General features: G+C 38.2%; 3 protein-coding genes across 6 annotated transcripts; all 3 read left to right on the top strand.

The window, feature by feature from the left end:
- Nucleotides 1–1928: 1928 nt before the first annotated feature.
- On the top strand, nt 1929–5594 carry LOC103831609 (myosin-binding protein 2). Of its 4 annotated transcripts, none has more exons than XM_009107494.3 (4): nt 1931–2581; nt 2621–3341; nt 3443–4819; nt 4922–5594. In XM_009107494.3, the coding sequence occupies exons 1-3, from the start codon at nt 2033–2035 to the stop codon at nt 4747–4749; spliced, it is 2577 nt and encodes an 858-aa protein (XP_009105742.1). In that variant the 5' UTR covers nt 1931–2032; the 3' UTR covers nt 4750–4819; nt 4922–5594. The 4 variants fall into 4 exon arrangements, with proteins under 4 accessions (XP_033130201.1, XP_009105742.1, XP_033130200.1 ...); XM_033274311.1 differs by having other exon boundaries at nt 1933–2984; nt 3129–3341; XM_033274310.1 differs by having other exon boundaries at nt 1929–3341; nt 4927–5594.
- A 4971-nt stretch (nt 5595–10565) lies between these two features.
- On the top strand, nt 10566–12688 carry LOC103831607 (cysteine-rich receptor-like protein kinase 10). Its single transcript, XM_009107493.3, has 6 exons — nt 10566–10907; nt 10976–11109; nt 11192–11402; nt 11476–11710; nt 11799–11949; nt 12029–12688. The coding sequence occupies exons 1-6, from the start codon at nt 10808–10810 to the stop codon at nt 12482–12484; spliced, it is 1287 nt and encodes a 428-aa protein (XP_009105741.1). The 5' UTR covers nt 10566–10807; the 3' UTR covers nt 12485–12688.
- Nucleotides 12689–22737: 10049 nt separating this feature from the next.
- LOC103831605 (endoglucanase 8) lies at nt 22738–26810 on the top strand. The gene is made up of 7 exons (XM_009107492.3): nt 22738–23032; nt 23111–23518; nt 24119–24211; nt 24310–24471; nt 25703–25814; nt 25979–26142; nt 26271–26810. The coding sequence occupies exons 1-7, from the start codon at nt 22805–22807 to the stop codon at nt 26601–26603; spliced, it is 1500 nt and encodes a 499-aa protein (XP_009105740.1). The 5' UTR covers nt 22738–22804; the 3' UTR covers nt 26604–26810.
- The last annotated feature ends 1099 nt before the right edge of the window (nt 26811–27909 follow it).

Genomic DNA, 27909 nt, shown 5'->3' with positions numbered 1-27909 from the left:
TTTATTAACCATGCTAAGGCGTTTTAGTTTTTTCTTTCTTTTTTATTTATTTCCCTTTTTGTCACTTCGAGCATTATTATTGAATTCTCTACAAAATTACCAATATAATATGACTTTAGTAATCAATAAAAATAAAAGGTATCAAAATGTCTACAATTTTTTAAAAAATTGTTTGGATAAAAATGTTTTTTAGACTTTTATTTTTTTTCATTTTTGTTATTTTTTTCCTTGGCGATGTTCTTATTTTCTTTATAAATAAATAACATATTTTTATGAACTGTAAATCCATAGCTAAACCGCTGCAGTTCAATTATGTTTTAGAGATACAAATGATATAACTTATAAACAGTCGGAACCTGTATCAATACCGCAGTAGTATTAGTATAGATCTAAGCGAGTGAATAACTCGAGATCATACTATTCGATCAACAAAATAATACGTCCGACTTAGTAAAAATTATCGTGGTGGCCTTTTGGTCGTAGTTGTAACAGTGGCTGGGCTTCATATCTTGTCCTCCTTTTGATTTTTCCTCACGGTGAGGGGCCTATTAATACTGGTCAAAAAAATAAAAAGTAAAGTGATGTTAAATAAAAGGAAACTAAAGCAAATATTATTACGCAGTTTCAAATTACCATATTCAATCCATTGTACGACTAACAAAAATGTTGGTTTTTTCTTACTTTCAAACCATCATTTTAATACATAGAGAAAGAACGAATTGAGTAAAAAATCTCTACAATAATGCATCATATGTTTTCTAAATTCTACTGTGAAAATTATATAGTATGTCTTAATAGAAAGTATACAAGAAAGATCTCATAATTCGTGGCTTCAAGAATTTGATTATTTGAATTAAGTGGGCAAAATATTTTGACAGAACCGAATCAAACAAAACCAAGCATATGCATACTCTAGAAATCCAATGGATTAAGAGTTTTTGTCAAACCGGATGGTTTAATAAGCAGATAAACCAAATTTGAAATTAAACCGAAGTGCCCATCCCATTGAAAATGTGAAATCCGAAGTTTTAAAAGCATGGGTCCTCTCCGCGCATGTGGGTCACGGGTATGGGTCTGCTTTTTTTCGCCAAAGCGAAAGAAAATAGTGGCGGGGTCATACAAACCACGTGGCAAACCTGTTTATTTCTTTTAAATATTTTTACTTAATTATATTTCTTTTGCTTACAAAGTTTAACAAAACTAAAATAAATTTTCAACAGTATGATTGCGTCACGATCAATGTAATTATAAAATCAGTAGCTTGACGACAAAAAAAATCGTAAACCAATAGCTTTCCGCTACACTAATCCACTTGCCTCCGACCCTAAACAACCCGCTCGCTTCTTATAGTATATTTCAAAATTTATTGTCTGGATCAATTATTGAGAATTTAAATATTCTAAATATATTTATCTGTATTTATTTACAAAAAAATTGTGAAAATAATAATTCTGATACAAGCTTTTGGAAACTATTGTATAGTTTAATACACTATTTAAGAGAAATAAATACTGAAAATGACCTACAGTATCAAAATAGACATGGATTGAAAAAAATAGAAAAAGAAATTGTGACCGCATTTTGGAAAATAAAATTCGTAAAAACTAAAATCCAAAACAAGGTGTAAAAAAAACCCCAATGTCTTAGTCAACCATAAATTAATAACATTTTAACGAAATAGTTTGGTTTTTAGCATATTATAAAACTAAATACCATTTCACACTTTGTTTTTAGTGTTTAATAAACATGATAATAATCTCTTTGCCTAACCTAAAACTTTAATTATCCTTGACTTCTTTGTATATACTCCATTTTCCATTTTTTTGTTGAGAATATACGCATTTTTTTTGCTTGTCAAATTAAAATTCAACTAAAAAAATATTTTTTTCTAAAAAAACGTCTACGGTCGGTCCGAGCCTCGGACTAAAACTTACTTAAAGCTGACAAGTCTTTCTCTGTTCTTCCCACAACACCGTCCCACACGCATTCTCTCTCTCTCTCTGTAAATATTTGCTCCATTTACTCTTCGTCTATGGCGGCCAACAGATTCGCGACCTTGATCCACCGCAAAACCAACCGGATCACTCTCGTCCTCGTCTACGCTTTCCTCGAGTGGACTCTCATCTCTTTCATCCTCCTCAACTCTCTCTTCTCTTATTTCATCCTCAGATTCGCTGATTACTTCGGCCTCAAGCGACCTTGCCTCCTCTGCTGTAGACTCGATCGGTTCTTCGACCCCTCAGGGAAATCTCCTTCCCACAGAGATCTCCTCTGCGGTGATCACGTTCACGCCCTCGAGATTTCTACAGTTCCCTCGAAACCTCTTTCTGAATCCAAAGGCTCCGATGAGTCCTTTGTTGTGTTCCCTGAGGAGTTGGTCTCTTGTGCTCCGATCGAGCCTGATCTGAGGGATGATAAAGGTTATAGCTTTACGGCGAATCTGATCGGAGATGATGTTCAGGTTCACAATGGTCGGCTTTTCACCGAACGGTCCCGATCTATCTTCGTCTTGGAGGAACACGTAGGATCCAAGCATTTGATTGATTCTCAGGAACGAAATGAACAAGAAACAGAGGAGAAGGTTGTTGATGAAGAAGAAGAAGAAGAAACAGAGGAGAAGGTTATTGATGAAGAAGAAACAGAGGAGAAGATTGTTGATGATGATGATGAGTTCTCTTGCTTTGTATCGAGTTTCGACTGTAACAGAGAAGTTATTGTAACGGAGAAGGAGGAAGAAGAAGAAGAAGAAAACAGAGTGGATCTAGCTACGGAGGATAAACCTGCGCCGGCGACGAACCTAGAGTTCTACATTGACGACCAGGACTGCCATTTGATTCCTGTCGAAGAATTCTACAAACCGAGCGAGGAAGTCCGAGAGATCTCCGACGTTAACGGTGACTTTATCCTCGATTTCGGCGCCGAACCTGATTTCACGGCGGCGGCGGCGGAGGAAGACGTGAGGTTATCTTCCGACGAGATCTCCGCGTTATCGAAACATGAAGAGGCTGAAACAAATCAAGGTGATTTGTTAATGTCTGTTTGTCCTGATCAACAACAACAACCTGAACCTGACTTCTCCGCGGCGGCGGCGGCGGCAGGGGAGGTGGAAGACGTGGGATTATCTTCCACGTTTCCCTCGCCGGGAGAATCGGAACCGGAGAACGCTGAGACGACTCAAGGTGATTTGTTAATGTTTGTTTGTCCTGATCAACAACAACAATCCGAACCTGACTTCGCGGCAACGGCGGCGGCGACGGCGGAGGAAGACGTGGGGTTATCTTCAGACGAGGCGGTTCCCTTGCCGGGAGAATCAAAACAGGACGAGGCTGAGACGAAACAAGGTGTGCTTTGTTTAAAATTATTACAAAACACTTGCAACTCTTCTTCTTGTCCTAATGAGTCTTTGAGTTTAATGTTTTTTTTAATACTAATTATATCGCAGATTCTCCGACAGATGATGAGTCATTGCAAACGCAGACCGACGACGAAGAAACAGACGCAGACGTTTCAATAGGAACAGAGATTCCTGATCACGAGCAAGTCGGAGATGACCAATCCCGCCAACTCATCATTCCTCAAGACAACAACGACGACGACGACAATGATCATGGTAACGACACGTTGGAGTTCAGAACAGTTGATATCGAGACAAGGAGACCTGTCTTACACGCCAACAAAGAGCGGCTTCTCGAAACTTCAAACTGTCTACACAACGCTATGTTTCAACTAGATCGAACAGAACCAGAACCCAACCTTGAAGGATCACTCACCGTGGCCAAGCTGAAGTCGGAGTTAGAAGAAGAGCGAAAGGCTCTCAACGCTCTATACGAGGAGCTGGAGGAAGAGAGGAGCGCGTCCGCCACCGCAGCCAACGAAACAATGGCGATGATCAATCGATTACACGAGGAGAAAGCCGCGATGCAGATGGAGGCGCTGCAGTACCAGAGGATGATGGAGGAGCAGTCAGAGTTCGATCAAGAAGCCTTGCAGCTATTAAACGAAGTCATCGTGAAACGAGAGAAGGAGATTGCAGAGCTGGAGAAGGAGCTAGAGGTCTGTAGAAAGAGATTGGAGGAGTATGAGGCTAAAGAGAGGATGGGGATGATGATGAGGAGAATGAGAGACTCCTCCGTTGATTCGTATAGAAACAATGAGGGTTCAGATGAGAACAACGGAGAGTTTGGGCATAAGAGCGTTGAAGGAGAGAGTGAGATGGAGAACACTCCCGTTGATGTTGTGCTTCGTCTTGATGAGTGTTTAGATGATTACGAAGGAGAGAGGCTTTCTATTCTTGGGAGGTTGAAGTTTCTTGAAGAGAAACTCACAGCTTTGAACGATGAAGAAGACGATGAAGAAGAAGCTAAAACGTTTGAGAGTAATGGTAGCATCAATGGAAACGGGCATGTTCATGAAAAGGAGACCAATGGGAAGCATAGAGTCCTCAAGTCAAAGAGACTACTTCCTCTCTTTGATGCAGTGGATGGAGAGATTGGGAACGGAGACCACTATGAGAACGGGGTTGATGAATCGGAGAAAGGTGAGATTGTTAATGTGGAGGAAGAAGTGGATGAGCTATACGAGAGACTAGAAGCTTTGGAGGCGGATAGAGAGTTCTTGAGACATTGTGTTGGCTCATTGAAGAAAGGGGACAAGGGTGTTCATCTTCTCCATGAGATTCTTCAACATCTACGTGATCTCAAGAATATTGATCTAATTCGTGTAAGAGAAAATGAAGACATGAGTTATTGAGTTTGGGTTTGGGTTTGAGTTTGAGTTCACTCTTATGCATGTGGTGGCATGAAGAGAACAAATCATACAGGTACTTAATCTCTGGTTTTCTTTTCCTCTAACCCCTTCTTAAACTAGCTGATTGTAAAAAGAAATGTTATAAAGAAGAATCAATTTTCTTGTTTGTAATAAGGTTAGGGAGTGACTTTGTTGCTTGGGAGGTAAGGAACAACAAGAAAAGGTCTAGATGGAGAAGAAGAAAATGGCATAAAAGTCTCGGATAGAATATCAATCTGATTCTCTTATGTTGTGTCAGATGAGAATGTCAGTCTTTTCATTTGTTTTAATTCAATTTTTTGGTTTTTATTATAAAAAGTGAAGATTTACTATATAAAAAGAGAGGAGTGTGAGCATAATTTTTCACTTTTTTTATTTGTCTTTATGAGTGGTAATAGAAAAAAAGGTAGAATGATGAGTGTATCTGTGTGTAGTGTAGCGAGTAGTAAGGTGAGATATTGCTATTAAAAAGGCCAAAGGGCAAGCTGTCAATCTCTTGGATGTTTGTGGCAGAGCTTGGAATGATTTCAACAAAGATGCCAGCTCCAATGTACATAATGGTTTTGTTTTATTGGACTTTTCAGAACATTTAGGAACTTTCCGGGTGAGTTTTGAATCACTGTTTTATAGGTGGGGTAAGTAACCTCTTCATTTGTTTTCTTTTGGATTGTAACTTGGTAGCAATTACTCATGTAACTCGCTTTGCATAAGACCTGTCCTTTGTATCAATCTACTCTCGAATTTCTTCGTATTAATTACCTTTTGTATTGTTTTTATTTGTGCATATTTAAAACTGTATGTTTAGACAAGTGGTTGTAATTTGTAATGCAAGTTATTCTAGGATCGACTTGGCATGGATTGGGTTCTAAGCAATATGTTAATTTGGTTGGTAGAAAATCAACAAACTACATATAAATATAAGACGTTGGCTTTAAACAAAAACAAGTACGTCTTTCTTTATTGATTCACATACACACACAAAATATATGTATACACATACTGTATTTAGTGATCAGTTTTAAATTTATACGTATGTAAAAAAGCTTAGACAACCTCACAAAAGTTTCCAGGGGGGGTCCGCCTTAGGTCTCAGTCTATGTTGCATTTCATACATCCATCCGCCTTGCGTCTCTGTCAAAAGTTAACTCTCTCTCAGGTTGGAAGTGTAAGCGACTAAACTATGTTTGTTTTGTAGTCGATGGTAACAGTGACAAGGTTCAACTACTACTAGTCATTTCAAAATTTCAAACCGCTAAAAATAGATAAATGGTTAGAATTTCTAGTCGCTAGTGTCCGAAACTTATCATCAATATATTACAGAAGTAACGTTATAAGGTTTAGTTAGTGTTGTTGGTCACTAGAAACTTCAAACACAAACAACAAGACATGTATCTGGTCGCTATTGATGATCACTAGCTCTATACTTGTTTCTTATAGTTAGCGCTGTATATATATGATTCTTTATTATGCCAGTTTCATTCAAAGACAAACGGAGTATATATAAATATATAACTCACTATATATAATATTCTAAACATTCTTGAACTATATAAATAACATAAAATCTTTAAACAGGTGATCTTATATGACAACTAGCTATCCAGCTAACCCAAATAATATGACAGTTAAGAGATTCTTCAAACGTCTGCTGAAATCACCAAAAGATTGGTTGCTTTAGATTTTAGATCATTTAGAGTCGCACCAGTTTCTGACCGTAATATAAATGTATAAATAAGTTTCTAAAGCGAGAACCTTTATGGTGGATGAAGAAGAAAGTATGGTTTGTACTTTAATTTCTAAAATAAGTGAGAGATCGAAATGTGCGACTTTCGGCGATTGATCCTCTTAAAGCTCAAACGCTCATGTGCACTTAATTATGCGCACAACCTTCCTCTACACATTGTCTATTTATTATACTTACATGCCTAGATTTTATTTCCACATATATTTATTATATGCTCCATCACATTATTGGTTACATAATATATTGGTTGCATAATTAAAATGCATGTTCTAATGAACCAACGAGCCACAATGATTCAAAAGATGTAAAAAAGTGCATCCCTTTTGATATATATAAAAGGATCCACTCTATAGAAGGTCTAAATAATATAAGAAGATTGTATATCAAAATTGAAATAATAACGTAATCTTGCATATTTGTTTTTTTTTTAACTTTGTGAGCATATGTTAAAATGTTGGTTTATCTGTATTTGTTTAGTTAATGTAGCTAGCCTTAACGAAACTAATCAGACTTTGATTGGCTGTATTGTATGTATACCGAAAACCATTTCTCTGCTTCCTTTCCTTGTTAGCTATATTTAAAGAAAAAACAGAAACAACCAGAAATTTTGACTACGGTGCATTCCATAACTTGATTGGTGTTAAACATATTTTGAAAGGGAGCCTGATTATGACCCATGTTCCCACCTGGATTGTGTACCTATCAAGTAATTGACCCAAGTCACACAACAGATGTACTAGTATATCGGCCTGTTTAAATGGGCTTTAGCGGATAAACTCGACTCGAAATTTCTGAGAAACCAGGCATATTCTTGTTCACGTGAAAAATAATTGAGAATATTACGTTTGGTCGGTTTTACTTGAAAGCTAATCTTTTCTTCTACCATCATATAATTTGACTGGTCAGCATGCCATGTACGTTGAAAAAACACAAAATAAAAAAAAGTGTATGCTTGATTTGGTGTGATACTGTACCTTACGACTCTTTCAAAGACTATCCTACAAGTTTTTTTTGAACCGCGTTATGGTTTATATTTAGAAATAAATACAAGTCGATAAAAAAGAACATGATGGAGACTGGAAAGAACAAAAACAATTTAAATGAGTTGAAAACACATACATACACCCAAAAATAATCAAATGAGCGTGTGCTGTGTGCATATGGTTTGATATATTGTACCCTTCGACTCTTTCGAAGATTCCCCTACAATTATATTAACAAAATTTAGAGTGCCCCCTACGATTTCCTTTTAATCGAATATGGTTTTAGCAAAAATACTATGTAGTTATAAGAAATGATAAAGAAAATGTGAAATAACAATAGAATGTCGATCAAGTTAGTTTTTGGTTAGTGGCAAAGTCCTCGAAGCCATTGAGTTTTTATTAGTTTTGAGTTTTGGTTCAGAGAGGTCTACCCTAAGGTCCCTAACAAAGAATCGTACTGACTTCACCCCAAATTTATCAGTTTCGAACGGAATAACAGAATATATCGGACATCATATGCAGTAAAACTGAATTAAAAAGAAATCTCTGATCTAGACTAGTCTGTACGAGTTTTCAAAAGCTTCTATTGATGTTCACTTAGATATATCTTGACCTCCTTCTGACAGCCCTGGCCATTAAAGTTAATTGGTCGAAAGATGCTTCTATAATGGCATTAATCCAGCTTGTAAACGGAACATTTTGGGGACAAAATAGTGACAAAGCTAAAAACTTGTAACTCCAAATTTATATGACTGAAGAGATCAAGATTATGTGTATAGTTCTGTTATCAGTTATGACTTGCGATCGAATATAATTTTTAATAGATACGTGTGAGGTACGTTTGAATACACTCTTATTATTAGTTATGGATACAATACATTAGCTTTATTTTAGTTTTAGCGTACAGATGTGACAAAGACATCTAACATAAATGCCGCGTAATGTTCAAGTTATATTTAATGATTTCATTGATAATTGTTGCATCTTCCTTTGGTGGATGCGTGCATCATAACTTTTTCACGACCTAAAAGTTTTCAATTGTTCGTTTGTCTTTTTACATTGACCCAGTGAGCATATATTTCTTTACTGTACTATAACACACAGCTTTCGAACCTAGATTTTTATGGGATTGTACGATAGCTGAGCATTTTACTCGCTAGGGCGTATCACTTGTCTACTTCCCACTATAATTAATGATTACCTTTGAAAATAGGATATACAATGTATCTAATCACTTTGACCAGAGAGAGAAAAGAGCTGTTGTCAAGAAAAATCATCTAGAGAATTTGTCTATTTAGAATATAGTTTTATAAGCAATATATAACATGTGAATCAGTGAATGGCTATTATTCGTTACCCAAAAGGGAGTCCTATTACTCGAATCTAAACTAACAAAAAGATGGTACTAAGTTACAAGAAGGAGCAACAAAATAAAATAAAGGGTACACATTAGCAGGACTTGACCGAACGAATAAAGTCAAGAGAAACGCGTCTTGACTCTTGGGTCATGTTTTTTTTATGCCAACTGATGATCTATTTTTACTTTCTAGCGTCATCGTCAATGATGTCATATAGTAAATATTTTATTTCTGGTCACTGTAAAACACAAAGGCTATAACCGGTAATTATTTAAAAAATAATAATATAATAAATTCAACTAAATAAATAAAATACAAACAAATGGGATAAAACAAATTATGAAATAAAAGTAGAATTTCATTTTATCTTATTCTATTTTATTCGTGAGTTTTTTTAATTATGAATATTCTATAACTATTAACTACATTATTTTTATTCAATATATTCCACACAAAAAAAATCATTGGAATAAGATTTTTTTTAATTATATTTAAATGATAACTTTTTAAAAGATCTGTAAGAATAAATCATTCTATAAAATTTTATTCCAAAATTAGTAATCCAATTGCACTCAGATTAGAAACCGAACACTAGATTTGAGTCATTTGACATAAAGAAAAATATACACCGGCTTGTACTGTACTTGGGTGAAGGACTAAAACGTGCATGCTCCTTGAAAATTCTAGGCCCATGATTCGTTTAAAACAGTATCAGAATAGTTACCAAAGTTTTCAGTTATATTTTGGTCCCTAAAATAAATAAACATATGCAAGACTCTAGTTCCATGATTCTTTTGTTTATATCCAGGATCAGCTCTGATCTCATGCAAAAAAATGAACTGCATAATTCATCTTTGCTGAGATTCGGTAATATTTTTTGGTGTAGGAGTATTAATGAATTTATGATTAAGTAATTAAATTAAGTGGGCTTAATCTGATTTGTCATAAGATTAGGGTTATGTTTAAAGTTTTGTCTAAAGGAAAAGAAAAAGAGTTCGAGAGTTGAATAAGTTGAGCGCTTTGGTTTATGAAGGTTTGGTCAAGGTAGGTGGCTTTATAAATGCAGGGGTGGCACCTTCCTGGACCTTACAGTTTACTCCTATCTTGTGATTATATTAATTAACAACGTCGTTAGTTACTTACCGGACAGGTTACACTACATAAAACTATCATTTTTCTTTTTCATATCCTGTCTTAACTCGCTGATTATTCTACTAATATCTACAACCGTTTGAAACAGAACTTCTCACTCAGCTTTTCCATCGGTTGCAGACGTCTTTAAGACCCTTAACAAATATAGAAAAATGGAAAGGAGAAAAAAAACGAAGTAAAAATTTTCTTTTCGTCAGGAATGTACATATCTTTTTGAATTCGGATACTCGCACGGTAAACGGCTATATATTAAAAATGGATAATTTAACCAGTTAAATTTTAAAAATGTATTTCAGCTCCTGAAACTTTATATCATGCTATATGAATAAGACTAATTTACATGTCGACAAAAAAAAAGAATAAGACTAATTCTCACTAATTTACATGCTTGTTCTCATAATTTTTTTTATCAACTCGTAATTTTAAAAAATAGAATAAAGAAATCTTGAACTTTTAGTGATATAAAATAAAATAATATGACCGCGTTTAAAAATAAAGAAATGAAAAAATGTGGTTGAAACAAAGACTTAAAAAAACACGAATACATCTCTGACTTTTGTCTCTATCGTCCCTTCCGCGCACTCTTCCTCACATAAAACCAAAATTTACAGAGACAAATCTAAACACGCTTTCTTCTTCTTTCTTCTTCTTCTTCAATCACAATCTGATCTTCCGCGACTACAGCGAAGAAAAACCCAATCGAATCCTCCTGAAGATCCGATTCTAGCATCCTCTTGTCTTCTTCTTCGATCTTTCTTCTTCAGTTCACAATAGCTTTCCATGGGATGGTCACAAGGAACTCTCACAAGAGTGATCTGGGCATGACCAAGTCCATGAATTTCTTCCAGAACATCATCAAACCCTTCAAACGCAGCTCCAATCGAGGTAATAATTCTCATTCTTTTTAGGGCAAAGGGTTTTTCTAAATCGACTCACTTCTTCTTCTTCCAAAGGTATTGAAGACGATATCGAGAGAATCGCTGCTCTCGAGCAGAAAGTCTTCCCCTTTCAAGTCCTAGTCTCCGCTACCAAGGATTTCAACCCGACCCACAAGCTCGGCGAAGGTGGATTCGGACCCGTCTTCAAGGTAAACCCCACTAAACCTCAGATCAAAAGTTTCCTTCTTTAGGGTTAGTTTAGCTGATGAGGTTAAACCCTCTGTGCAATAGGGAAGGTTACCTGACGGGAGAGACATAGCAGTGAAGAAGCTATCTCAGGCCTCAAGGCAAGGGAAGAGAGAGTTTGTTAACGAGGCCAAGTTGTTAGCTAAAGTCCAGCATCGTAATGTCGTTAACCTCTGGGGCTATTGCACTCACGGTGAGGATAAGCTCTTGGTCTACGAGTACGTCGCTAACGAAAGCCTTGACAAAGTCCTCTTCAGTAAGTTCTTTTCTCTCGTCGTTACCTAACTATGAGACGTTTATTAGTTAACACGTGGTCCATTTGGATGCAGAGTCTAACAGAAGATCGGAGATAGACTGGAAGCAGAGGTTTGAGATCATAACAGGCGTTGCTCGAGGACTGCTCTATCTCCATGAAGACGCGCCTAACTGCATTATCCACAGAGACATCAAGGCTGGCAACATTTTGCTCGATGAGAAGTGGGTTCCCAAGATTGCTGATTTTGGGATGGCTAGGCTCTTTCAGGAGGACGCAACGCACGTCAACACTCGCGTCGCTGGAACCAAGTATGCATTGCTCTCTATCACTACTTATCCCTTCAAAAGTTTAAATCCACAAATGCTCACTGCTTTTTTACTTTTCTGTAATGCGTAGTGGTTACATGGCGCCTGAGTATGTAATGCACGGTGCTCTATCGGTAAAAGCAGACGTGTTCAGCTTTGGTGTTGTGGTTCTTGAGCTCATCAGTGGGCAAAAGAACTCCAGTTTTAGTCTGAAACACGCTGACCAAACTCTTCTCGAATGGGTAAGCCTCTCTCTAGTCCTGTTTACTCGTTTGTCTACTCTCGAATCGCTCACTGACCGATTCATGATCTGTTCCACAGGCATATAGGTTGTACAAGAAAGGCAGGACCATGGAGATGGTAGACCCGGACATAGCAGCCTCGGCTGATCCAGACCAAGTCAGACTCTGCGTTCAGATCGGACTGCTATGTGTACAAGGCGACCCTCACCAGAGACCAGCTATGAGAAGAGTGTCTTTGCTTCTCTCGAGAAAACCAGGACATCTAGAAGAGCCAGAGCGTCCTGGCGTCCCGGGGTCTAGATACCGACGTAGAACGCATCACCGTCCTTCAGGAACATCCTCGGTTGGTACATTGTCGACGACGGGATCGAGTACAGATTCGTTTGGCTCGAACTTGAACACGAACAGTGGAACTGGAACAGGTAGAGCTACTCCAGTTTCTGCTAGGACACCGACACGGGGTCACGCCACTAGAAGTGCAGGTGCCAGCTCTAGCTCGGATCCTCATGGTAAACGGCCTATGACGAGTTATTGAAAGTAGATAATATCTTTGTTACATGTTTGATTGTGTATAGCGAGCTTTTTCTTGTTATTGGTTCTGGTAGTGATTATAGGAGAGGGGTTTAGTAGTGTGTGAGAAAGAGAAAGAAAAGGAAAAGTTCATTCATTTGTTATTTACATTGTTAATATATAATATTAAGAAAATAAAAACTCTCCTCACGTTTTGAGGTTCCCATGATTGGCTGGCCTCGTACATATAAAAATCATACTATTCTCTAGTTGAATCTCAATTCTCAACTCTCTCTCTGACAATGAACAGTTATTCGACATATTATTCGAAATATTTGTGCTACAGGACTACTTAACTAAATAAAGATTTTAATGCATTGACTCTAAATGTTATTGTAAAATATAGAAGATAAATAAAAAAGTATTTGGGACAGCAAAATATATGAAAAGTATCTAGCAGGCAACGTTCAATGCTCTTACTCCTGCGAAAGTCAGAGGTAAAAATCTCTCTTTACCCCCTCTTGATTGTTATTCAGGTAGATGCTTTTGTTTGGCAGATATCTTCAGATTCCTTCTAAGCAAAAAAAATATATGTTATCTATTATTCGGAGGAGGCTATTTAGGTAAAGGAACAACGTTTTGAGTTACCAAATCTGTTAGCAAGTGGAATATTCTTGTCACTAATAAGTGTGTGTTTAATGTAACCTGCTATTATTACATTGCTTACATGTTTATTACCTCCGCAACCTTTTTATGAGGAACTTGTTTCCATTGCCTTTGAACATGTGCATTGTATTACTTGTATGTAGCTCTGTTTCACTACGTACTGCCAAGTTCTGTTGGTAAACATTGATTCACCTTCTACCCACTTCTTTTCACACCACATGTCTCATACTTTCCAGCTGTTTATACATTTTTTTCTCTTGGACAGATAATAATTAAGTTGGCAAGAGCCAATGGTGATAGACTAATGAAGTAAGTATTTGATTCTGCAGACGACTATGTTAAACTAATAAAGTAAGTATTTCCAGAATCTAGTCCTCTCCGGTCTATGTACTCGAGGAGTGGTTTCAGAATCTGCGTTCTCAGTGGTCTAGAAGATTTTCTTGCCTCTTGAGGTCAGTATTTGAAATTTAAATCCATCAAGAAACTGCTTTCGTCTCCAAAATTTACGTGCTTGTATGAGTTTATCAACGTCCCTATGCCGTAGTCCCTTCAGGTTTTGCTAAGTATGCAGCTGTTTACTTGTCTCTGCTCAGATTGAAAAAAAATTGGACTAGGCAACATACATTTCTGTTATCATAGTTCAAATTTGGTTGTTAATTTTCCATGTTCACATTCTTATTTCAAGAGCATGCCGAGCAGATTTTTATTCAGGAGCATGCCAACCTCTGCTGCTTTTGACCTTGTTGCCAAAACTTGAATTTGAAGTTCTTTGAGGTACATGTCACTCTGCAAATTTTGAAGTTCCTTGAATTATTTCCTTCTTCATGCAAAGTACACTCTGCAAATGTACTCGAGGAATGGTTTCACTAGCCTATCATCCCCGACCGACCGTTATTACATAAGACAACAACTTTCAGACGATGCTGTCTCCAATACTATACTCTTCATTTCAACTTCAGTACTTTTTACCAAAGTACTGAAGTTATGGTTAAATTCTGTTAAAACATATCTAAGGATTAATATTGATTAATGAAATAAAATTAATATTAAAGAAATAATCTTAAACTCTTAACTAAATTAGAAAAGTTCAGTGTAAATTTCTTTTTCCTTATGAACAAAAAGATAAACTAAGTCGGTAATTTAGATGATACTCGTATCCTGAAGACACGAGCCCGCATTTGCTTAGCAACTCCATAACCTAACGAGAATTAACTAGATTCCTAACTAGTTTGAGACAATTTTTGAGTCGCCACCAAATTCTAATACTGCTTTTCAAAGAACTTGCATTAATAAAGCTTACAAACTATTGAAGCTACGATAACTTAGAATCATTTAAACACTTGTTCTTCGTATGTTATCAAACACTTGAGAAACAAAAAGAGTTCTCATAGCATATTGGTTTTGGATGTAAAATAACTGTTGGGATCAGATAAGCAAATCACGCTAGCTCTGAACCCACACTGTTGGGAAATAAGAAACGGACACGGCGCAGCGGAACTTTGCGGTCGTGTTTCCCCTGACCTTGTGAGAACCTGAGAGGAGAATACTTCGACAGTTGCAGGATTTGATATAAGCAATAATAAAATGAGACAAGCAATTTTAACGTGGAAAACCTCCTCGATGTGAGAAGGAAAAACCACGGGACCGTAGTCCACTCAACAATCCACTATATAAATGTATGTGAGTACAACCACGTCCTCCCTGTTCAACAGCCTGAACAGAACAGAGACACTAGCTTCAAAGAGCTATCTCCAACACAAGAACAACAACAATAAGAGAGCAACACAAAGCTTCAAAACCGGCAGCAACCAAACGACCTCAGCTCACAAGTATTCCGGCAACCAGAGACTAATCCCACCGTACAAATCCAAGATGAACAAGTCAGTAACACCTCTGCCAAATATCAGCTCAATCAGAGAAGATCTCACCGTCGGATTTACCAAACACTCAAGACAGCACCACTGAAGAACTGTGACGACCAGCTTCACGAAAATCCAGACAACAGAAGATCCAACCGTTAGAATCCAAATCCCTTCGGTGAACCTTTAACCCACTGACTGACGAAACTTCCCACAAAATATCAGTCCGATCAGGATCCGTTTGACCCTCCAAACCTGCCTTGACAAACCCAGACGAAAATCTGTCTCTTCTCTCCTTTTCTCTCTTTTGTGTCAAGAGTCTTCTTGAGTACTCTTCTTTCTTTCTTGTGTTCTGTCCCCTCACAAACTGGGTTAAGAGACTTTATATATGTGTCTCACTAACCTTAATAACCTCCAAGGCCCAATACTAATCTCATGGACTAATATCAATAGCCTATCACCAAGTTTGGTTATCACCAACCAAACCCATTTGGGTTTCCTCCATCTAGAAGGAACCCAACAAACTCCCCCTCCGACTAGGTGGAGGAAACAGCCATTCCGGCTATCCCTCGGCATACTTCAAGCTTCCCCCTCGGCAAAGACTTTGTCATCATATCAGCTCCATTATCATCCGTATGAACTTTTGCAAGTTCCACTTCCTTAGAAGCAACCACATCTCGTATCCAATGATATCTTCTCTGGATGTGTTTCGACTTCGAATGAAATGTAGAGTTCTTCCCGAGACAAATAGCGCTTTGACTATCACAAAGCAACTCATACTTTTCTTGCTTGAAACCGATCTCTTCACAGAAGTTCTTCATCCACAACAACTCTTTACAAGCTTCAGTTGCAGCAATGAACTCTGCCTCAGTGGTAGATAATGCAACACACTTTTGCAACCTTGACTGCCATGCCACAGCTCCACCCGCAAATGTTACCAAGTAACCCGAAGTAGACTTGCTAGAATCAACATCTCCAGACATGTCAGAATCAGTGAAACTGACCAGCAAAGGCTTCTTAACCCCGAAAGTAATCTTCAGATCAGAAGTCCCTCTGAGATATCTCAAAATCCACTTCACAGCATTCCAATGTTCTCTCCCCGGATTGGAGATAAACCTGCTGACAACTCCAACGGCGTAGGCTAAATCCGGTCTTGTACAGACCATGGCATACATCAAACTACCCACTGCAGAAGCATATGGAACCTTCACCATATCTTCCTTCTCCTCATATGTCTTTGGACTCTGTTGACTGCTCAGTCTTAAGTGTGGTGTAAGCGGAGTACTCAACACTTTAGACTTGTCCATGTGAAACCTTTTAAGTACCTTTTCAATGTACTTCTCCTGAGACAAGTGAATCAGCTTCTCACCTCTGTCTCTAGCAATTCTCATACCGAGAATCTGTTTCGCTGGACCCAAATCTTTCATGGCAAAGGACTTCCCGAGTTGCTCTTTTAGCTCCTTAATTCTTTCCATGTTCCTGCCCACAATCAACATGTCATCGACATACAGCAACAAGATGATAAAATCATCATCACCAAACACCTTCACAAAAACACAATGGTCTGAATCAGTCTCTGCATAACCATGCTCCCCCATAACAGACTTGAACTTCATGTACCACTGTCTCGGTGCTTGCTTCAATCCATAAAGGCTTTTCTTCAAGCGGCAAACCAAATTTTCTTTGCCCTCTTTAACATAGCCTTCCGGTTGTTCCATGTAGATCTCTTCCTCCAAATCACCATGAAGGAAAGCAGTCTTCACATCCATTTGCTCAACCTCTAGATCAAGGCTCGCTGCCAATCCAAGAACAACCCGAATGGATGACATCTTCACAACAGGAGAAAAGATCTCATCATAATCAATCCCCTTCTTCTGGCTGTAACCTTTCACAACCAATCTAGCCTTGTATCTGGGTGGCTTATTTCCATCTTCATGCTTAATTCTGTACACCCACATATTAAGCAAAGCCTTCTTGCCCTTAGGCAATTCCACCAACTCAAAAGTGTGATTCTCTTTAAAAGAATCCATCTCCTCATCCATGGCTCCAAACCACAGATCCTTGTGTTCATCCTCCAAAGCTTCATAATAGCTTTCAGGCTCTCCCCCATCAGTAAGTAAAACGTACTCACTAGGATCATACCTTGTCGACGGTTTAAGACCTCTCTCGGATCTTCTCACAACAGTAGGTTGGTTCTCAGCAGCTGGTGTCTCACCATGATCGTCACCATGATCACCAGTGCCATCTTCATGTGCGGGAGCATTTGCACCGGGTGTATTATTCTGAACCTCAACCTCAACCTCACCGTGGACTGATGTAGAAGGAGTAGCCTCTATATCGATCAAACCTTCATAAACCTGAGTTGGAATTTTGGACTTGTCAATGTCCTTAATTGTTTGATCTTCCATGAACACAACATCTCTGCTCCTTACGAGCTTCTTCTCAACGGGATCATAAAATCTGTACCCGAACTCATCCTGACCATAACCGATGAACACACACTGCCGCGACTTCATCTCAAGCTTCGATCTATCAACCTTGGGAATATGAACAAATGCCTTACACCCAAAGACTCTCAAGTGACTGTAAGAAACATCCTTACCAGTCCAAACCCTCTCTGGAACATCACCATCCAATGGAGCACTTGGTGACAAATTCAGCACATGAACCACCGTGTTCAAAGCTTCTGCCCAGAAAGTCATCGCTAAGCCTGACTGTGAGATCAAACATCTCATCCTCTCGACAATCGTCCTGTTCATCCTTTCAGCCAACCCATTCAACTGTGGAGTATAAGGTGGCGTGAACTGATGCCTTATTCCATGCTCTTTGCAATAAGCATCAAATGGTCCAAGATACTCTCCACCATTATCACTGCGGATACACTTCAGCTTCTTCCCCGTTTGTCTCTCAACCAACGTCACAAAATGCTTGAAATATCCCAGCACCTGATCCTTCGTCCTCATAGGAAATACCCACAACTTCCTTGAATGATCATCAATGAAAGTCACAAAATATGATGCGCCGCCAAGAGATCTTGTCTTCATTGGACCACACACATCTGAATGTACCAAATCCAGTACCTCGGGTTTCCTAGAAGGCGCAGAAGACTTGAAAGATACCCTGTGTTGTTTTCCGCAAAGCAATGCGAACACTTCTGCAGGTGCAGACCAGAGATTCCTGGAATCACCTCATTCTTAGACAACACAGTCATTCCCTTCTCACTCATGTGACCGAGTCTCTTATGCCATAGCTCCATGGCATTATCATTCTCCACCGCATTAACTGCATCTTTGGAGACCTTAGCCTGCATCCAATAGAAGGATGAAGACTTCTCACCTCGAGCCACAATCAAAGAACCACGAGAGAGCTTCCATTTACCACCACCGTGCAAACTGAAATAACCCTCATCATCAAGTCTTCCCGTTGATATCAGATTCATCCTAATGTCAGGAACATGCTTAACATCCTTAAGCACCAACCTAGTCCCAAGACTAGTCTCCAAGCATATATCACCAATGCCAGCAACCTGAGCCATCGCATCATTTCCCATCTTCACGGAACCATAATTACCCGTAGTATAGGTAGAAAACAAATCCCGCTGTGAAGTTGCATGAGTAGTAGCTCCACTATCAATCACCCAACTGGTGTCTTGGCATGCGACATTAATGGCATCACCCTCAAGAAGAATGAGGAACTGATCTTCGGTGACAGTCACCCGATCCACCTTTTCTTCTTGATTACCTTGCTGTTTGTTTTTCAACTTCCAGCAATCTTTCTTCATGTGCCCTTTCTTGTGACAGAAATAGCACTCCATATTAGCAAATTTATTAGATTTGCTCCTGCTCCTGTTCTTGTCCCTCTTGGGATCTCTACTCGAACTCCTCCCCCTTGACTCAGTAACAAAGACATCTGAACGCGAACTGCTAGCATTCGATTGTCTTCTTGCTTCCTCATTAAGAACACTGTTCTTCACTGAATCCATCGAAATGACACCTTCCGACGCGGAGTTACAAAGAGACATCCTGAAAACCTCCCAAGAATCCGGTAAAGTACCGAGAAGCCATAGACCGTGAATCTCATCATCAAACCTGATGCCCATATCAGACAGCTTGTTGAGCAATCCCTGAAACGCATTCAAGTGATCCGTCATCGGAGTTCCCTCCTGATACCTCAGCTCAATCAACTTCTTGATCATGTACATCTTGTTGTTTCCGGTCTTCCTAGCATACAACTGCTCCAGCTTCTTCCACAAAGAACGAGCATCCGTCTCAGTCTCAATATGATGCAACACATTATCATCTACCCACTGCCTTATCAACCCACACACTTTGCGATGCAGCAGCTTCCACTCTTGATCCGTCTTCTCCTCAGGTTTCTTCTCCTCGAAGACTGGAACATGGAATTCTTTAACAAAGAGCAGATCCTCCATCTTGCCCTTCCATAGATGATAATTAGCACCATTCAAGCTTATCATCCTGCTCGTATTTTCCATCATTCTCACAAGCAACAATAACCCGAAGTTATCAAACCCAAAGCTCTGATACCACTTTGTTGGGATCAGATAAGCAAATCACGCTAGCTCTGAACCCACACTGTTGGGAAATAAGAAACGGACACGGCGCAGCGGAACTTTGCGGTCGTGTTTCCCCTGACCTTGTGAGAACCTGAGAGGAGAATACTTCGACAGTTGCAGGATTTGATATAAGCAATAATAAAATGAGACAAGCAATTTTAACGTGGAAAACCTCCTCGATGTGAGAAGGAAAAACCACGGGACCGTAGTCCACTCAACAATCCACTATATAAATGTATGTGAGTACAACCACGTCCTCCCTGTTCAACAGCCTGAACAGAACAGAGACACTAGCTTCAAAGAGCTATCTCCAACACAAGAACAACAACAATAAGAGAGCAACACAAAGCTTCAAAACCGGCAGCAACCAAACGACCTCAGCTCACAAGTATTCCGGCAACCAGAGACTAATCCCACCGTACAAATCCAAGATGAACAAGTCAGTAACACCTCTGCCAAATATCAGCTCAATCAGAGAAGATCTCACCGTCGGATTTACCAAACACTCAAGACAGCACCACTGAAGAACTGTGACGACCAGCTTCACGAAAATCCAGACAACAGAAGATCCAACCGTTAGAATCCAAATCCCTTCGGTGAACCTTTAACCCACTGACTGACGAAACTTCCCACAAAATATCAGTCCGATCAGGATCCGTTTGACCCTCCAAACCTGCCTTGACAAACCCAGACGAAAATCTGTCTCTTCTCTCCTTTTCTCTCTTTTGTGTCAAGAGTCTTCTTGAGTACTCTTCTTTCTTTCTTGTGTTCTGTCCCCTCACAAACTGGGTTAAGAGACTTTATATATGTGTCTCACTAACCTTAATAACCTCCAAGGCCCAATACTAATCTCATGGACTAATATCAATAGCCTATCACCAAGTTTGGTTATCACCAACCAAACCCATTTGGGTTTCCTCCATCTAGAAGGAACCCAACAATAACTGATGTTCTTTGGATATTACATTAACTTGTTGAATCAGTTTGTCCCAAACAAATATACTTCAAATGCTTACCTAATAGTATTATCTGAGATACTTTGTTTAATTAACCCAAAGGTTACGTTATCCGTAGGACGTTAGGAATACGCTGCCACATGAATCAGACTTCGAGTGTTGATGCATGTAGAAATGGTATGGTTACATTAATCAACGCATTGATTGTCTACGGTAAATGATGCCAATCAATCGGCCTAAATTCGTGGCGGATTTATAGACATCACCCCGTAACATGATCTCCTTGTTACTTTTTCTTTTATTTTATTTTTTATTTTTTTTGGTCGTTCATTTTCTCTGCATAAACGAAATGATTTTGCTTCAAAACTACGTGTCGATAAACAGCGAAGATGATCACATGCGTCAAGCGCAATACAACAATCCTTTCGGGTATATTAGTCAACCCATTAATTGTTCGTGCCCATTATTCTCTTTATTTTAGTTATTGCCTATTGGGGTTCTTGTTTGTCAAGATAATTGTTGGAATTTTAATGAAAACATACAACTTTTTGATATATATACTAGATGTTGTAACGTAGAACAGTCTTATTGAGGACTAGATTTAAACTTTTTAGGACGTTTAAATGTAAAATTACTATAACTTTATAAAGAGTTTTGGGAAAACTTTATCTCATAAACCAACTTCAAATTATCGGGAGAGGGCGATCATTTGAGTTTTCTTGTCGTCAGTTACTTATAGCCGGCGTCGGATAAGGGTTATGGCCTCGCGTGTTTGTTGTTTGTTTGCAAACTTTTTCTTTTTTTTGCAAACATAATTTCATTTTGAACAGCGTGCCATGTTTAAGGGTTCTATGCGGACATCTAAATTGGATAAAGATATATGTGCGGACATATGTCGCATTCCAACTAAATGTTTTTCCAGTCTGATAATTCATGTTAATTATTCTAAATGTCCAGCTATCTTACTGATTGTCAGGACAATTAATTTGGAGTTGTTAGCAATTGTATACTATATAATGATTAGCAGTTTCATGTGCCATGCACGAGGCTGTTTTATTTTGTTTCTATATAATTTTCATCAGAATTTTTCAAAGAAAATATAATATCTAGGTAATTCTCTCATCGGTTAAATGAAAAAAAATATGTCACCAAATCCACAGTTGATCTCTTAACCTCTGAGATCTATGAGGTAAAAACCATGTTAGCAATAGAAACATCATATATACTGTGAGCCAACATGTCTAAACTCATTATTATAAAGTTACTATAGAATTACAGTGGTGCTTAGACGATTTGATAATGTTCTTGTTTTTCTTTATGCCCGTAGCAAACTCCTTTGTTAGCAGTGGTGGGATCTTGTTTGCATCCTAAGCACCGATGCTGCAATGTCTTGTCCCTCGTTGGAACTAAACGACTGATCAATGTACTGTACAATAATCAACGAATTGCATGGTTTTCTTAAGAGTTGTAAACTGAAAACGAAGAAGAATACAATAAAGTATTCTATACAAAAATGCTATATAATAATCTCACCCTCAAATCTACTAAATGCTAGTTGTCTTGTCTAAATACACCACATGACTAAAGTGGATTACAGATTGCAAATCGGGGAAGGTTGAATGCTAGCTAAAACTTATTACGTTACTATATACATCGAGTTTTAAGACCTTCGTAATCACACAACCACAAGTTTTCTTCAACATTGCTGCTATTAATAAATTCATGGAGGGGAGAATCTTTATTCCATTTGTAGGTCTAAAAAAGCCGAAATCAATGGGAAAATGAACTTAAAACAATAGTGATTTACTGATTATGTCTTGGTGAAAAAGAGAACAAAATTAATCACAAAACTCCAAAAAATCCGATTGGGATTACAACACGTGTCGCTTGACAATAGGGCGGTGGGTCACATGCTAGGAAAAAAAAAGCAAACTTTTTTTTTTTGTCTGTTATCATCATTAGTTCATTTCACAGATTTCCACTTTTTTGGATTCTCTCACCGTACCGAGGGCGTACACACCGTCTGCATTAACTAACGCTCAAATTCTGAACCCGGTCCGGTAAATTCCGGTTCTCAACTGGTTAAGGGAATTTCAGTCTCGGAATCCCAAACCCCAATACCAAAATGAGCTCCAATCAGAAAGTCCCACGTGGTGAATGTTCATTGGCTCTGTGTCTGGAATCCAAGACTAGCTTTTTAGTATAAAGAGCCCCTCTCTGCCTGCCTTGGTCCTATCAACACAACACTCTCCCACACAGTAACAGAACAAATCAGAGAGAGAGAGAAAGATATGGCGCGAAAATCCCTAACTTCGCCGGAAATCTCGCCGGCGACTCTCTCACTGGTTTTACTCGTCGTGCTTCTCTCCTCATCAGCGATTCACGCCGGACACGACTACCGCGACGCCCTCCGCAAAAGCATCATGTTCTTCGAAGGTCAACGCTCCGGCAAGCTTCCTCCCGACCAACGCCTCCGATGGCGCCGCGACTCAGCATTGCGCGACGGTTCCTCCGCCGGCGTGAGTCTACACTATCTCCTCCTCTCTTTTCCGGCGACATTTCGCCACTCTGACTTCGCTTTTTTTACTAACTTTCAGGTGGACTTATCGGGCGGTTACTACGACGCCGGAGACAACGTCAAGTTCGGTTTCCCGATGGCGTTCACGACGACAATGCTGTCGTGGAGCGTGATCGATTTCGGGAGAACCATGGGACCCGAGCTCAAAAACGCCGTGGGAGCCGTGAGGTGGGGGACTGACTACCTCCTCAAGGCGACGGCGATCCCCGGCGTCGTCTTCGTCCAGGTCGGAGACGCTTACTCCGACCATAACTGCTGGGAAAGGCCCGAGGACATGGACACGCTTCGCAGTGTCTACAAAATCGACAGAGCTCATCCAGGATCCGACGTCGCCGGAGAAACCGCCGCCGCGTTAGCCGCGGCGTCAATAGTTTTCAGGAAACGCGATCCTGCTTACTCCAGACGGCTACTTGACCGTGCCACAAGGGTACGTTACTTTCACCAAACTGCTTTCTTTTCGTTATTACTTACTTACGCGTGTGTCCGTTTCCTCTGTTTGTTAGTTACCATGATTTTTTATCGAGTGTCTTTTATATTTTTTTCACAAAATATTAATTTGTTATTATAGATTTAATTAGTGTAACATTTTATTTCAGCCTTTATTTAATCAACTAAAAAGTAAAATAAAATAGGAAAGTTTATCATGCATAAAAAATTATACATGTATTATAATTTATGTATTTCTTGTTTATAATAATAATAAATGGTTAAAATAGTCAAAAGTTTTCAATTAATCAATGATTCTTTGCTTGTGAGATAAGAGATTCTCTCCATATGCTTCCTAATAATTTTTCTTCGGTGCTTTTTTCGCTTGGCCCATTTCTGTGATTCATTTTTAAAAATATTATTCACCAAAAGAAATACTATAATGTTGACTTTTAGAGTATTTTTCTTACGTATATGTACGGTTAAATGAATAATTTTCTGACGTTAGAGAAGATATATCGAAATCACGGATATGAAAACTATGTTTTATATCGAGAAAAAAAAAAGAAAGAAAATTGACAACACACGTAACGTGGCGCAGGTATTCGCGTTTGCTAATAGGTATCGCGGCGCGTACAGTAGCAGTCTATACCACGCGGTGTGTCCTTTTTACTGTGATTTCAACGGTTACCAGGTAAAAAAAAACAAGAAACAGTTAACCTTGTATTTTACTACTTTAGTAATCAGCCGGTGGATGATGAACACTGTGATTTGACGTGGATGGCTATGCAGGACGAGTTACTGTGGGGTGCGGCGTGGCTTCACAAAGCCTCGAGGAAACGAGTGTACAGAGAATTCATTGTGAAGAACGAGGTGGTTCTCAGGGCTGGAGATACCATTAATGAGTTTGGCTGGGATAACAAGCATGCTGGGATTAATGTCTTGATCTCCAAGGTAACCAACCACTTTTTAATCAAAGCTAAACTATTCATTTGTTTATTATTATGTTACGTAAATTGTAGATCAAGAATCCAAGATTTGGTTATTAAAACTAGAGTGTTTTTTGTATGCTTGTGGTGGGAGTACTAAGAATTAAGTAAACATAGGTTGTGAGATGCATGGTGCGTCTGGTTATCACGTGTTGGTGACACGACTTTTGATCATATAATTGGAAGTGGGGTTCACATTACAATTATGGATCCTATGATACTATCTAGTTATTTTGGTATTCAATATATGTTTCATTAAGTAAAACCGGCTTAGATATGTGAACCAACATCGAGTCTTTTGTTTATGAGAGAGGGAGGTAGATAAAAGGCATGCTAGGGTCGTGCTTAGATTGGAAAATGATATAGAATACTAAACTATAGAGTAGAAGATACATTATGGGGTGGATGATTGAACCTTGCACATGATGAAATATGGGATTTTGCCAATTAGAAATGGTCATGTGATGTGGGAGCTAAATCTTAAGGTAAGACATACCTCATTGGACATTCCCCTCCTTTTTGTCCAGTATGTGCTCCTAGATTTGGAATCATATAAAAAAAATTATATTATAACGTTACCAAATGGAAGCCAGAGCCTCACATGGCTCCCATGAGCCATGACTACTAGTGAATGGATAAAAGTGTAGATATAATAATAGACACTTGACAATCCATTGTATGGTTAGGTGAAATGTATACAGTATATGACTTTGTGCCATTTCCTGTTGGAAGGAGTTTGCATGTGGTGCATCACATGAGTATACTCCTATTTGTGGTTTTGGATAAAGTTTATTAAAACTAAGGTCTTCTTAATACATGCATATAGTTACACCAACATTATTGTTAGTAGTATTCAGGCTTCAGGCCTATAGGGTGCTAGTGGGGACACTAAAAGAGGAAAGGGTAGATAAGTCTATGGTAACTGCCACAAAGCATGTGGCACAAAGGCTGAGGAAAATGAAAATAAAGTGTCATGTCCTTATTCTGCTGCAAAAGCCTTAGTGGGTTTTTCGTTTTGTCATTTCTCAACGGTCTCTGATTATCTTAGTTTCACATGGGCACACTCTCTGTTGTTGTATTTTTTTCATTATTCACTGCCCATTCCTTGACCCATGTCCATATACTAAAACCTTCTTATGTGTAGATAAATTATGCATGAATTTAATAAAAGTTTTGTTCTTTTGTTTTGATTACAGGAAGTGCTAATGGGAAAAGCAGAGTATTTTGAGTCTTTCAAGCAAAACGCAGATGAATTTATCTGTTCTATATTGCCTGGAATTTCTCACCCTCAAGTCCAATACTCTCGAGGTAATATAAAACCATCATTTTTTATTTTCCCAATATCAAAGAACACCATACTTTTTTTCCCCACTTCACGTGATTTACTTTTGTCTTTTCCTCCCAAAAGTAAAATGTATAGGATTAATCAGTAATAGTATTAAACTATTAACCTTTTCTTTTGTCTTACATAGGAGGACTGCTTGTGAAAACTGGAGGGAGTAACATGCAACATGTAACATCACTATCTTTCCTCCTATTGGCCTACTCTAATTATCTGAGCCATGCCAGAAAGGTTGTGCCTTGTGGCGAATTAACTGCCTCCCCATCTCTCCTGCGTCAAGTTGCCAAGCGTCAGGTATGATATGGTCCCAAAACTTCTCACATTTTGGACCAAAAACAAAACTCATAGCCGTTGTTTAGCTTTGGGACCAAGCTTTAGATATAGCCGTTTTTGTGTTTGATTTTACTGTGACACATGAACAGGTGGATTACATTCTGGGTGACAATCCGTTGGGAATGTCTTACATGGTTGGGTACGGTCAACGTTTTCCACGTAGGATTCACCACCGTGGCAGCTCTGTTCCTTCCGTCTCGGCCCATCCAGCCCGTATAGGCTGCAAAGAAGGCTCTCGCTATTTCCTCAGCCCAAATCCAAACCCAAACCTTCTAGTTGGTGCTGTAGTTGGTGGACCCAATGTCACTGATGCTTTTCCTGACTCCAGACCTTATTTCGTGCAGTCTGAGCCCACAACTTACATCAACGCACCGCTCGTTGGGCTTCTCGGTTACTTCTCGACTCATTCTTCTTGGCGATGAAGATGGTCTCCTATTAGTTATTGTCTCTCCTTAGAGGTGTGCTGGAAACTTTAGGCCACCCTAAACCCTTTAATTATTATTATGTTATTGCCACTCTTTTTAACCAAATTGTATTGTAATCCCGTAATTAGTGAAGAAGATAAAAGAGTTGTGCCTACGTGAAATTTAACTTATCTTTGCGTGAAATATGATCGAACCAAATAATAATCTTAACTCCTGATACTAATCTCTTGTTTTGAAATTCAAAATGATAAATACATCAGTAAATCACAAGTATATTTTTAAAAAGACCTAAATAATTGAGAATTTAATTTTTTGGTGTGGGTGTTAAGTTGGCGTGTATGAGATTATAAGAGAAGATTTCATCACAGAATTTTTTTTTTTCTGCATCAAATAAATACATTTTCTCGACCCCATCCCTAGATACATTTGAATATTTATGGAATCCCGTTAGATTTAATGATTTGAATAAATGTTCTTTAATTTTTATACACTAAAAATTTTAAATTTCGAGTTCCTGAAAGTCATAATTATGCAAATTAGTATAAAATTTTTTACAAGAGATTTGTAGCCATGAATCCTCATAAGGCATATATAATTGTCATGTGTAAAATCGTAATTTTTCTCATAGTTCGTAATAACATAATTATCTAGTGTCAAAAAAATATGTACTTCAATATCTAAAATATGTAAATACAAATATATGTAAATTTACCCAACAAAAAAACCCTCAAGTCATTTTTCCACTAATACAAAAGAGAAATTAATTGAAATACGCTAAATCAGATACCAATTTTCAAAAATACACTCGATTAATAATTAATGGAGAATGTTCATGTTTACCATTTTGTTGGTACTATTATTCATGTTTACCATTACTAAAGAGACATTTTCAAAAATACATTCTTCATTAAGATGCAAAATACTCTTATACCCTTACTTTATATATACTCCCTCCGTTTTTTTAATATAAGTTATTTTAGAGAAATTTTTTATGTTTCAAATTATATGATGTTTTCGGTTTTCTATGTAAAATTTATCAACACTTAATGTTATATGACCAATGATAATATACCTTCTATTTTATTATTGGTTGATTTATGGTTAGGTAAATAATTAATGATGTTTTTGTTTAGAAAATATAAAAAGTTAATGATTTCTTAATTTATGTGCACAATTCTAAAACGATTTATATTAAAAACAGAGGGAGTATAATAAATAATTATTTTTAAAAAAAATTTAAAAACTAATATGTTTTCGAATTATACTTTCTCAAATTGTTTTTTTTATTAATTTCTTTTTTTTA

This window comes from Brassica rapa, chromosome A07, assembly GCF_000309985.2.
Source record: "Brassica rapa cultivar Chiifu-401-42 chromosome A07, CAAS_Brap_v3.01, whole genome shotgun sequence".
In the NCBI taxonomy this organism is placed as follows: Eukaryota; Viridiplantae; Streptophyta; class Magnoliopsida; order Brassicales; family Brassicaceae; genus Brassica; species Brassica rapa.
This window is presented reverse-complemented; position numbering and strand designations above follow the sequence as displayed.

Coding starts and splice junctions, on each gene's coding strand:
- LOC103831609 (XM_033274310.1), top strand. CDS start 2,033: ATGGCGGCCAACAGATTCGCGACCTTGATCCACCGCAAAACCAACCGG. Junction 3,342..3,442: donor CGAGGCTGAGACGAAACAAG/GTGTGCTTTGTT, acceptor ATTATATCGCAG/ATTCTCCGACAGATGATGAG.
- LOC103831607 (XM_009107493.3), top strand. CDS start 10,808: ATGGTCACAAGGAACTCTCACAAGAGTGATCTGGGCATGACCAAGTCC. Junction 11,110..11,191: donor GATTCGGACCCGTCTTCAAG/GTAAACCCCACT, acceptor TCTGTGCAATAG/GGAAGGTTACCTGACGGGAG. Junction 11,711..11,798: donor ACTCGCGTCGCTGGAACCAA/GTATGCATTGCT, acceptor TGTAATGCGTAG/TGGTTACATGGCGCCTGAGT.
- LOC103831605 (XM_009107492.3), top strand. CDS start 22,805: ATGGCGCGAAAATCCCTAACTTCGCCGGAAATCTCGCCGGCGACTCTC. Junction 24,212..24,309: donor GTGATTTCAACGGTTACCAG/GTAAAAAAAAAC, acceptor ATGGCTATGCAG/GACGAGTTACTGTGGGGTGC. Junction 24,472..25,702: donor TTAATGTCTTGATCTCCAAG/GTAACCAACCAC, acceptor TTTTGATTACAG/GAAGTGCTAATGGGAAAAGC.